Raw genomic sequence first — 12,987 nt, forward strand, 5'->3', positions numbered from 1 at the left:
GGGGGATGTTTAAGTGGAAGTGATAATGTTCCCTGCTGGTGTCTTCAAGGATGCTTCCCCATCCACCCTCTGAGAAAGTATCGTCCTCACACACCTCACTGAAGGTAAAAGTTCCTCCGTCAACGCAAAGGTCACCGCTGGGGCTCCACTGTGAGCATGTTAGCATTTAGCATGTTAGCCAGATCTAGCATACACCTTTTGGTCACATGGGTCAACATCACAGGTGTGTTTGATTTGGGTCACTTAGCGTACTCGCTGGGTGGTGCGTTAAATCAGTGTTGCAACCTTTTTTTTAAACTATGCCGAGCTATAATAATGCTAACCATAACCCTTAAACGTATTTCTTCATTATATTGCATTGTTATATAGACAGACAGATAGGCAGACAGACAGACAGACAGACAGACGGACGGACGGATAGATGGTTAACAGACACTCCATCTGCTGCAGCTCTCATTTACATTCAATAATCAAAAAACAACTTTGACACAGTAACTAGGCTAAATGTGATCCGGTGTTTCCACCCATAGACTGTATATAACCACTTCCACCCCTGATTATAAGTCAAATTACCTTTTGTCTGTTCCTGTTTGTCTTCTGGGTTTCTTTTTCTCAACGCTGACACTCTGTCATAGCAGACCTCTGTCTTTTAGATACCAAAGCTTCCTTCAAACCACCACAAAAATAAATTGTTCTTTGTGGTGCATTACATAACTCAAGCAAGACTGCAAATTCATTTTCATGGCAACGGCAGCTTGGAATGTAGCATATCAACCTAAATAATTAATAATTGTTGTTAGGGGGCTAAAACATGCAAAAGTCTGAGTAGCGCTTCTTTGTTCCCTGACAGAGACTCCTCTTGCCTATCAGCATCATTTATCATCAGTAGCAGCACAGGCAAGGAGATTTCACACAGCACGCCTCTTCTTGCCTTGAGCTGTGAATCCCTCTGAAGGGACTGTCAGCTCAATTTCTCTCCTGTTTATTGTCACCTCTGTGAGTTCAAGAAGAATAAAAAGGCAACAACAGAACAATACTTACTTCTTATACTTTTTTATACCCCACAGAAGAAAAAAAAGTTTTTTCTTATGTCAGGGATTTTTTCAATTAAGGTGAATAAGACAGGGTACAACTCAAATGTTTGATTATGCAATTGTTGTTCATATACTGTATGTGAGCTGATATGCAGTATTTGTAATTACACTCTCCACAGAGGGTTGTCCTTGTTGGATTCTGGGAGAGGAACCCAACTTCCTCTGCCACAGCGACGACCCGACTGAGCGCACACAGACTGTGTGTGTCAGCGCACCATGGAGAGACCCAACGTTTCCACCTCCACCTTGGCCTTCGACCAGCACTTCACCACAACTGCCAAAGGAATCCTCCTCCTGGCTGAGATAGTAAGTGTGAATACGGATTTTAAGATGTTCAGTTTTCGAAGACTGCGTCATTCGAAAATGCTCAGTAGTTCTGAAAATGTCACAATTGCAACCGATCATATAAGAATAAGATGGAACAACTGATCATATATTTAAAAGTCATTGTCAGGAAATGGCAATAAGTTTGATGTTTATGAGAGATGTTAAAAGAGAGAACGAAACACACACAGACACACACACACACACACACACACACACACACACACAAAGATGTATTTCTTTCCTCTTCTTTAAAATGGGTCTGAAATTCATGAGAGTAATAATAGCATAAATGGGGTTTTGTTGTTTTCCCTTGACTGTATTCAATAAAGGTACAGAAAAACTATAAAACCTTAGAACAATTTTTCTAAGAAAATAGGAAGTTAAACCAAAACATACCAAGCAAATCAACTCTTCCTCCTTCCCTTCCCTTATTGTGTCTCTTCCTTCCCAAATCAGCTGCGGGAAAGAGTCCGGACAGCCTTTCTACAAATACAGTCTGGCTGGCTGCCATGCACAGGCTGCAAATGACTTAAAAAAAAAAAGTTCAAATATAATTGCAGACACACTTTAAATCTGTTTATTCAGGGGATTATAGAAACACACATATATATATGTATATATATATATATATATATATATATATAGTATATATATCCAATATAGTATATATAGTATCCAATCTTTAGATACTGATGCAACAAAACAACATTCAATGACATTCTGAAAATACATTTACACTTCAAATTCTGGCTTTTGTGTGAAATGTGACAAGGTGCACTAAAACTCATCAGTAACTAGGCAGATTACTAAGATTATTAAGATCGCAATGTTAAATTATATATACTTATAAAAGATTTTATTTGAAAGCAACCAACCCTCGTTAGTCATGTTTCACATCAGAAAATGTTTACTTCCTTTGAATTGTTTTTTTTTCTCCCGGAGAATTTTTGTTACGAGACAGGAAGGGTGTGTTTAGAAAAGTGTTGGCAGGACCGAGATTTAGTTACTCACTACAACATTGGGAGTGAGTATGGGGCATGTTGGGGGGTTTGGAATTTAGAAATGACTCATGGAACAATAAATGAGCTGTATTTTATACAGCGCTTTTCTAGTCTTAACGACTAGTCAAATTGCTTTTACATAGTACAGGAACCAGTCACCATTCATACACTGTGGGCAAGGCTGCCATACAAGGTGCCACCTGCTCATCAGATAAACACTCACACAAATTCACACTCCTATGGCGCAGCATCGGGGGCAACTCGGGGTTCAGTGTCTTGCCCAAGGACACTTCAACATGGGACTGCAGGGCCAGGGATTGATCGCTCTTCCACTGAGCCACAGCTGCCCCGGCATTAGGCTTTTATATAGAAAAGAGCCATGCAACTCTACTTTTTATGGTCAATTTGATTTTTATTTAAAATAAAAATAGTACTGTATGTGCTCAATTTACATAGAAACTTTGAAGGCTGGGTGCTAGATACTAAATGTGGACATTAAAGAATGAAGGTACTAGGACAGCCCTCCACTTGATCTTTTTTTTATTGCTTTTGTGAGGCACTATTAAAATGATCAATTGGAGTGCTGTCCTAGTACCTTCATCCAAGTCTGATTTATTTCAATTTTCTATTGCCAAAGTTGGCCATCAGCGTCCTCAAAATGCTACATTTTATGTCCCATACACATCTCATTTTTATGGCTTCAAAAGATTTATCTGGTGAAATAAATGAGGGGTTTGAAGCTTTGACCTAAATGTATTATGTCAGTGGAAAGAAGATGAGATGAATATTTCTCTCCTCTCCTGCAGGTGTTTGGCATGCTGGTGTGGATTCTGGTAGGGGGTACAGAGTATTCTCATCTGTCTGCTCTCTGCTGGGTGATGTTTCTGGCCATCTTGTGCTGGGTTCTGACAGTCTGCCTGTTTTTAATCTACCTCACTGGGATCCCCAACAGGATACCACAGGTTCCCTGGACTACACTGGTAACACGCACGCATGCACGCACACACCTTTGTCTCAATTATCGGTTTCCTCTGTTTATTTCTGTGTCTTCTTCCTTCTAGTCGCTGTGTTTCAGCTGTAGTGCTGCAGCTGTGTACCTGGGGACAGCAGCAGTAGACACACTCTCAGTCAGCCAGGCCGTTAGGGGGCGACACAGCTACAACTGCTGGGCAGCATCTGCAGTAAGAACACCTCACTCAAGTTTGTATCCACATTACACACAAGACAAAAACAGCCTTAAAAAAAAAATATAGATATATATCCACAACAGGATACCACAGGTTCCCTGGACTACACTGGTCACTCTCACACACACACACACACACGCAGTGTAATTTAGGATTTGTTATTGTCTCGGTATAGTGAGATTGTGAGAATAATGACCTGAAGAGTCCACATTCTACAAATATTTACAATTACACAAAGCTGATTCTCATATTTTTTTTTAAACGGAATAAACTTAAACTTGTAGAGTCACTCACAGGAGACATTTGTATAAACATTTTTTATACTTTTTTATAAAAGTCACCATTGAAACAGCAGAAGCCAATAAGTCCTTTTTAAACGTTTAGTTTCTAGTATTGGTGTATCTCCAAAACCACTGAATACTACATTTTCCATAATGCAACTGGGTATCTTAATGATTTTACTGACATCACCAGGCTTATCTTTTAAAGATAGAAGAAAATATCATGAGACTGTTCTACAGGCTGAGCATAATACTTTTAGTATTTTTATTTTTTTAGGCCACCAGAACTATATTCCTGGTGGCGTGGAGAGAAAACAATCTTAATAGTTTAGCATAAAATTGTCAAAAATTATTTCACAGATAAAAGAATGAAGATGATGTGCAAATCCAAACTTAACTTCTTTTTCACTGATTTTTAATTCATCAAGTCAGGGTATCTGTTGACACCAAACGACCAAGGCTCTCTTTTCCCCAAGTATGAAATATGTATGGATGGAATTGATGTTACTGTAAATACTAAATTGATATTGACACATTAACACTTAAAAATACAACAAACAAATCAAAAAAGTAATGAAGTACAGCAACTAAAAACGGGCGAGGTTTACACATAGAACCTGAAATGTCTCATATTAACTACTATTATGTGGACATAATAGTTCCATAACTGGCCGTGACTAGATAATGATTTTGTGAATAATGCTTTTTAGTCAACTCCTCTTTGTCTCCCTTTCTATTTTCCCGTAACTTTTCCCCATCTTTCACGCTTATCAGTTCTTTGCATTTCTGAACACTCTGTGCTATGCAGGAAGCAGTTACCTGAGCTACTGGGCCTGGAAAACCACAGAAGAACAATAATCTCATTGCTTGCTGTTTGAAGACAACAATGCTGAAGAACGGCCAGGATGGATGGAAATCTAACTTCATTATGCTCTCAAGCTTTTGTGGACTCTGCAGATAAATCGTAGTAATGTTGCAATTAGTGATGACAGTCAGTGCACAAAGCAGTAAAATCTGACTCAAAATGTACAGGCAAAACATATTTTCAGCATGTTTGAGGTTGCATGGACTGTAGCGTCACACACATATGAACGAGCAGTCAGCTGTGTACACTCTTGCACCCAGTATCTTTGTTTCATTTAACTCTAAATGAAGCTGATCCCTGATGTTGGAAAAAAACAAACAAAAAAACAGGATACACAAATAAGAACAAAAGTTGTTTAATTTTGCATAATGGTCACAAAAAAAGTTGTCACAATTTTTTTTAATTTATTGAACATTTCTGCAATAATTAAAATTATACAGAAATATAAATCACATTGTGATTTGTACATTCTGTTCCTTATAAATATACTCACATTGCCAGACCTTCTTCCACAACACAAAGAAAGCGGAAGGTAACGGGTCTCCGGCCAAAAAGAGGAACATCCGGAGGAATCCTGGAAGAGGAACGTTGTCCATACATTGCCTTAGAGTTTAGGGCCTTTGCGTTGTTTTAAGGTGCAATATAACTAAAGAGATAACAAGTTACAACACTTACCTCTGCCACAAAATTTGATTGCTAGTTGGAAATAAAAGTGAACAACAAAGTGGAAGTGAGAATACTTGATTCATAAATAGCTCTTTATCTTTTATAATGTATCACATGCTTTGCCCCAACATGAACCTGTGTCCACATAATCATTGGAAAACTAATTATGCTGCAACTTCATTGGCTGTCACTGAATCCCACCAAAACACGATTGGCCTACAACCAAGTTGCTTTTATTTTGTTCATTTATTAATTTTGCATGATAGCCAAAAGGTCACGAGAGGTAAGTAGTCACACGCATAACTAATATGAAATACAAAAGAGGATGTTGCATGCAACAGAATCTAATATGGCTCAGGTTTAACATTTCAACAACCATGATCACAAAAGCAAATCAAATCGTCATTTGCATTTATATAATCTTGTAATAAATACAGTTAGTATTCCTCAAACACATGTGGTGTTGATTAGTGGAATAAATCACTGCTTTGATTCCTTCAAAATGCTTTTAATTAAAGCCCCTTCATTTGATACAAGAACAAGTATAGTCTATCTAGTACATGTTAAATCATGTGTTCATTTAATGAAAACGTTTAGGTTGATTATTCCCAGTTTACGATTATTAATCCCTATTCTATGATTAATCAGTTACTCCGTTGTTCATCATTGTAAGGAAGTGCTGTTGCCTTGAACTCCCCCCAGTGAAGTAATCCCTGTACCATTAAAGCGGCCACTCAGCAGTCTGCGCTCTTCACTCAGGCTGGTTTTAGGAGATCTAGACTGCAGGTGAGTTTGAACATCGGCAGGCTTTAATTATGGTCATAGGTCCTTTTACAATTAACCAATTTAAATGTCAGATTGGTTTCATATCCAAAGAAATTATAATTATTTGATACCGCTGATGTTTGATAAATTACACACACACACACACACACATTTTGTGTTCTGAGCCAGCTGCCTGGCAAGATGTTAATTCATCCGTTTAGTCTTTTATTTTAAATTATAATCTTTTTTCAGAGCACTTTGACAATTTTATTGAATAAGGTTCTTAATAAGAGGCTTTATACAGATTAAATGTCTCCCATGACTCTTATGTTAGCCTTTTTTGGTGAAAATGACGCCGTTATAACTATCCCTTTATTACAACCAACCCTGGTCTGTTACATGTGAAACTAAAGTTGAACCCAAGTGTAGACAACGCAAAGCCAAATGACAGGTTTGGGAATGCAACAACGAAAAGCAAAGTCTAAATCCAACGGCTATCCAGTGTACAGAGCGAGAGTGGTAGCCTACCGTGTTTCCAAGGGTCCGTGTCCATTAGTCTGGAGATCCAGTGTGGAGAGTAGGAATGAAGTGGCAGCAGGAGTCAGGTTCACAGAAAGAACCGTCAGGGCAAGCAAAAACACAAACGCTAAATACAACGTGTAGAGTCAGCAGCGAGACTAACATGGTCATCTTGACTAATCTGACAAAGAGTGGTAGGTTGACCGGGTATTTGAAGTAGAGGTGATGAGTGTAGATGACTCCCACACACCAGGCTTCACTCCTGCAATTAAGGACAGACGGAGGGAAAGGGGAGAACAGAGAGCTGCCAAGCAGCAGCAGGCCTAACGGTAACAAAAAGGATCTCAAAGTAAACACAATACAACTACATAAGAGTTTTACATTTGATTAGTAGGTAAGAGGTAGTCTCCAAAATTACTAATCAAGGTTTTTCATTTGCTTCTCTCCAGTAGATGCCCTCATTGAGCTTCTGGAGATCAGTTGACTGCATGCACCGCTGTTTGTCCGTCAATGAACACACACACACACACACACACACACACACACACACACACACACACACACACACACACACACACACACACACACACACACACACACACACCTGTTTATCACATCCTCAGTAGTGATTGCTAGTGTTCCGGACTAACTGCTGATGTTTTGCTGCAGTGGAGTGGTTTACATGATATCAGCTTGAAGCCTATCCAAATTTTGGATAGAATTACTGGGGAGCTGTGCGCTTGTGACTTAAGATACGTAACACCTACAAGTGTATGCACTGTACAGCATTTACCCTATTGTACTTAAACAGGAATTGATAGTTTAAAACAGCCACCCACAAAGTCTATAAACAAAGCATCAGGCTGTTATTGAGATTTCACATGAACAACGCTTAAAGTTACCCAGGCTACCAAAGAATACCATAATTCCTCCGTTATGGCCTAAGCGATGCAGCCCAAGCCAAGCTCAACAGTAAGACTCTGTACGCTGACGTATAAGCGACAGCGGGTTTGCTTCGTTTCGGAGGTGTTCGGAGGCCGCTATGTTGAATGTAAACAAGAAGCTGCTTGGTCGCTTCTTTATGGTCATAATGTTAAACCCGCCAATAGCGCGCCAGGTAGATAAGCCAGTTTGTTATTGGTTCCTGCAAAATTGTGAACTAAAGCAGGAGAATGAAATGTGCAGGTTTACAGGCCGAGCTGCAGGGAGAAATCAAATCACCCATTGAGTGGGCCGGGTTTACCCAGTCTACCCCAAGCCTCCATCCTTAGCAAACATGCTCTTTCAGCCTCTCCACTGCTGGCTGTTCCAATTTAACGGGAGAGAGGAGGAAGAGGGTTTAGGATTGTGACTGGCCTCTGACGAGCTGTTACCACCACCATCTTCAGCCAGAGAGGACATTAGTTCTTCAGCTTCTTCTTGCGTTGACACGACATGGGTATATGTTGCCAACTGCAAAATGGATTTCAAGGACTTTGCGTGCCGATTAATGGCCTCCATTGTTTTAGTATTTTATCTTTTAGTATCTTTGAGTTACCATGTACTTAACATGAGTTAAATTTCCACCGCCACCACACCTTGATACTTATGACAAGAAAAGCATCTATAGTTATCTTTACTGAAGTGAATAAGGCTTAAATTGCCATCACGCATGAACAAATATTTTGGCAATTTCACACAATAATAACATTACACAAAACTGAAATTGCACATTAAAATGACACATTCAATAATTTTAGAGACCCCCCCCCCAAATTTCAGAAATCACGTTTTCAAGGGAGCACATGTCATATAAGAAGAGCCAACCTCCCCCATAGACTGTATATTCATAACCTGTACGTGTCTCTGCTAAGTAAAGCATCATCTTTGTGTTGGTGCATTCATGCCACCGGGGAATATTAGTGACCGTCCCCGTGTTTACGTTATTTTTCCAACTGCCAGCGTTTACATTGTCGGGATGCATGTTGTTTTTCCTTCTGTTATATTAGCGTTTGGCATGACAACTTGTTGCATGACTGCCACCAGCCTAGAGCATCAGGTATGTGAAAATATGGAGGCCACAATAACAAAGATTTGCTGCTATTTTCTTATGCAAGCATACAAACACCACATTGTGTTATATGCAGGACAACAAACGGGAAAGGACACGGTAAGAAGTTTTTTAGGCCTATTTATGTCTGTATATATTCTTGGCATTTGTCCACAAGAAACAGTTTGTCAATGAAATACTTTCAGTGAACCAAAGTCGCCTACATCAAACGTCAGTTGTCAACAATGTGACACCAACTGGAAAACTTCGCAAAATCTATCCCGAATTTCCCACATGAAGTGACGTCAATGACGTTTTCACTGGGAAAAATGTTTTTCCGATGCCCATGAACGCACAGTGTGTAGAGCAGAAACAGGTCACTGACACTCACATGACAGCAGATCTGAGAGAGCACTGACTACACTGACTTAACTTCATGTGTGAAATCAAATTTGGATAAATAAACTTAGGGGCATTTTTTCATCTGTCATACTGAAAAAATTACCAAAGATATTACACAAGTAAAATCTCCAAACTATTCAGAGGATGTAGAGGGTATGGGTCCCACCCACACACAGAGACCCAGTGATGATTAATTTACAAAGTTTCTTTGTAAATCCCACCCAACACAATCCACTTTCTTTCTGCATTATTATTGTACAGAATGTTTCATCTTAGCTTCATTCCGTGAATAAATCAGTGTTTAGAGTGTTTCATCTGTACTTTATCTTAAAAGTTATATATTTATGTCAACATATTTATTCATATAACACTGTAAGCTGACTGTTAATCTGATTTTTTCCCCAGGAGAGGGCAGTCTCATAAGTCACGCTCATGGCTCACATTCTAGGATGTTGATATTTAGCAGGTACAGGTTTTTTTAGATTAGTTAGCATGCTAACAGTTTGTAATAAGCACTAAACCCAAAGCCAAGTTGAATCTGAAGTTGATAGGAATGTCATTCATTTTAAAAGGCATGTACAGTAGTAAACCAAAGTATTAGACAAATTAACTTTTTTTTTTTTTTTTAAATGGTGGAGCTACATAAAAACGGGTCGCTAAATTTATAACAATTCATCCTCTGGGCACTTTGAGTGTTTTTACTAAACGTCATGACAGTCCATCCAGCTGAGATTAAAATTTTACAATGGTGGACTGACCAACAAACAGTCATTTATAGAGCAAGCATGGCTAAAAATTAGACCACAGGAAGGGCTTCTTGGGAAATTTAGTCCATTGTTAAGCTGATCACCATTCTAATAAAAACAAGTCATTTTAAATGCATGTTAGCTGTGGGTAAACGTTACAAAATTTGGAAACATTAACAGGTTCAAATGTAATGCTACAACAGAAGGTACAGCAGGATGCAGTAGGAAATTACGCACGTTACCCTTAAACTTTTCTACAACCACTTACCCACTCAAATTTCCCTTGAATCAATGTCTCAGTGGTAGAGAAAGTCCCATCTTGGCTTCAGTTGGTTTCTGTTGTGGTCTTCTGTCTCTGTGTTCCACAATGCATCTTGTTCTGAAAATGGGTCACTGGAAACCTTACTCTCTCAAAAACAGCATTGATTGACCCTGGTTGACACCACAGGTGAAGTCATTAAACTGCCGTCAGGCCTAAATCTGTCCTGTACTACATGCTGCTATAAATTGTTGCATCAGTGTGTCACTAAAGGGCATTAAAAGTTGAATATCTCTAGGAACAAAGTGCTAGGTAAGCGGTTTACCTCTGGGTGGTTGTAAGTGGTTGAGAGAGAAGGAAACAAAATTTAAACATAATTCAGAGAGAAAGCATATTGATGCCATGTAGGTTCACAATTGTAATGACATAGGTGCTGTATTCTACCACTTTAAATTGCAAGTGTATTTTCTTGTATAACAGGGTTATCAGTCCCTTATCTGGTTCAAACCAGTTTCTGTGAGCTTTGAGAGTTTGAGATTTCTCAACATTCAGACAAAAAACAAAAAAACACCCTGAACAAAACATAATTGCATTAACCTGGCTTTGAACACTAATACTTCCCAATTGGCATGAGCCAAAAGTCTATGACTATGCACAAGCGAAAAGGTATTGAACTGAAAGGAGTGAACAAAATAAAATTTTAACATACTTCATGTCAACAAGTGGAATAAGTGGAATATTGAAGTCAATTTCCACAACTTCAGTTAAATGCACAATATGCCTTTAAAAGCAAGGGCCACAGAGTTTTTGTTGTTGCAATAATCACATTGAAGAATATGTCTAAAACTAAATTGTTAAAATTACAGCTTTGTGCAATACAATTCACATGTATAACCGATCTTGCAGGACACCCAAGCTGATCCACCTTCACCTGTAACCTCTGTGTGAACTCTGCCTTGGCCATGCTTTCTACATTGATTTAGCAGATGTTTCAGCCCTGTTTAAATGCATTTAGACATGTAAATTCTGGACTTGCATGCAATGTGCACCCACACATACTGCATAGCTTGCATGTGAATACTTATAACCTGCATTAGAATAAGAACAAGAAGGCGGCTACTTCGGCCTGCAGACCAGAGGAGCTTATGTGTACATTTTCCTAGGGAAAGTAAAAGGAAGCACATTTTTTTTAAGAATATTTTTCGAAAGCTACTTTGTGTAAGAATTTCTCCATCTAGCAGTTAAATTGTTTATGACAACCAACTAAATATTACTTTCTAGCCCCTCCCATTCCAAGCGTGTTTTAGCGCTACAGTGGCCGTATTTATCCAAGAAGTATGACTCGGCATGAGTCTCACAGTTACGTTATAGTCTCACATACGTTATTTTGGTACCATTTCATTGCTAACATAACAATCAGGTTCCCATACATATGCAAGCTAATGTTGGTAAAGTATCAGTGCCATTGTTATTCTGTATATTGTACAAGATAAATAGTGTAAGGCAGGAGTTTTCCAATTGGCTGAATGTGAGCTTTATCTTTATATAAAAGGAAAAAGATTACAATCCAAATATAAAAAAAATTTGGGACTATATTGCAGTAAAGCTCTCAGGCCTTCTGTATTGCTTTCAGGTTATTATTCTCCTTTCTGAAATCTTTGGAAAGGATTGCTGTGGACGAAGTCTATATTAATACCCTGGTAAGACACCATTTTAACAATGTATCCAGCTATTCCTTTGTTGTGTGAATAGTTAACTTTATTGACCGTCGCTGCGTATGGAGCTAAGCGCTGCCCAAGAGGATTGTGATTGGTTTAAAGAAATGCCAACAAGCATTTTTTTACCTTTTCTAGAATGTACAGTAAGCATGGGGTAGCCAGAATATATTCAACAGTGTTGTGGAGATAGGTCTGGCAATGCAAGGGTAAGAATTTGGAGTCATCAGCATTATTAATCCAGAAACCCTAAATTTGCTATACTATCCTGGAGTAGAGTTCATAGAATGATACATTTTAATCAAAATGTCATAATACAATCTGGGCTACTTTAATTGCAAAGGATCCCAAACAACGCCAAGTAAATGTGGTCTTAAATACTCTGAATTGAATACTAGGCCAACAGAAGATCATTTACTTGATTATATGAGATTTCCTCAGGTAATAGTATCATATATGCATCATAAAAAATAATCATAAAATGACGTCATAACAGCTGCCGTTTCTAGCGCGAAGGCTCCGCAAGTTATTGTGCACCTTTGAATTTGTGTAACAGTTGACAGTGTTTCAGTACAGAATGGTCAGCTCATCTACAAACATCTGTAAGATTCTTTTTGTACTGACCACAGGGAGTTAAATGGCCTTAAATGTGGTCAGAGAGAGACACCCCGCTGAAAAGAAAAGACATTTAGCTGGAGAGTGTGGAAAAACATGGGATCCTTTTGTCAAAGCTAAAGAAACTGCTTCATGAAAAGTGTTCTTAACAATGTTACAGGCAGACAGTCATTTAGATTTGGAGATGAACAACAAATCATAACAAGACTTATCTCAGGACCTATCTCTACTGATAGAGTAGCTAGGTCTAGAACACACTATAATTTACAAATACCCAACAATTCCAGTAATTCCCAAGAGCAAGCATTATAGCATAGCATGCTAGTCTTCCTTGCTTGATGTGTATGGTACGATCTGTATGTATTTTACCACACCCACACAATTGACAAGTGTTAACTTCTTTGAAGGCGGGTACTCTGCTGAAGTTTAAAACTATTGGATCTGCCATAACCAATCGCTAACGTTTGGTCATGATGTCGGCTTAGATTAGATTCAACTTTGTCATTACACAGGTAC

At 38.6% G+C, this 12,987-nt stretch overlaps 1 protein-coding gene across 1 annotated transcript; it reads left to right on the forward strand.

Annotated features, from left to right (window-relative positions):
- The first annotated feature begins 1,232 nt into the window (after nucleotides 1-1,232).
- Nucleotides 1,233-5,705, forward strand: cmtm8b (CKLF-like MARVEL transmembrane domain containing 8b). Its single transcript, XM_032517927.1, has 4 exons — nucleotides 1,233-1,400; nucleotides 3,229-3,402; nucleotides 3,484-3,603; nucleotides 4,665-5,705. Exons 1-4 carry the CDS (start codon nucleotides 1,311-1,313, stop codon nucleotides 4,746-4,748), a joined length of 468 nt encoding a protein of 155 aa, XP_032373818.1. The 5' UTR covers nucleotides 1,233-1,310; the 3' UTR covers nucleotides 4,749-5,705.
- The last annotated feature ends 7,282 nt before the right edge of the window (nucleotides 5,706-12,987 follow it).

Source organism: Etheostoma spectabile, chromosome 6 (genome assembly GCF_008692095.1).
Source record: "Etheostoma spectabile isolate EspeVRDwgs_2016 chromosome 6, UIUC_Espe_1.0, whole genome shotgun sequence".
NCBI lineage: Eukaryota > Metazoa > Chordata > Actinopteri > Perciformes > Percidae > Etheostoma > Etheostoma spectabile.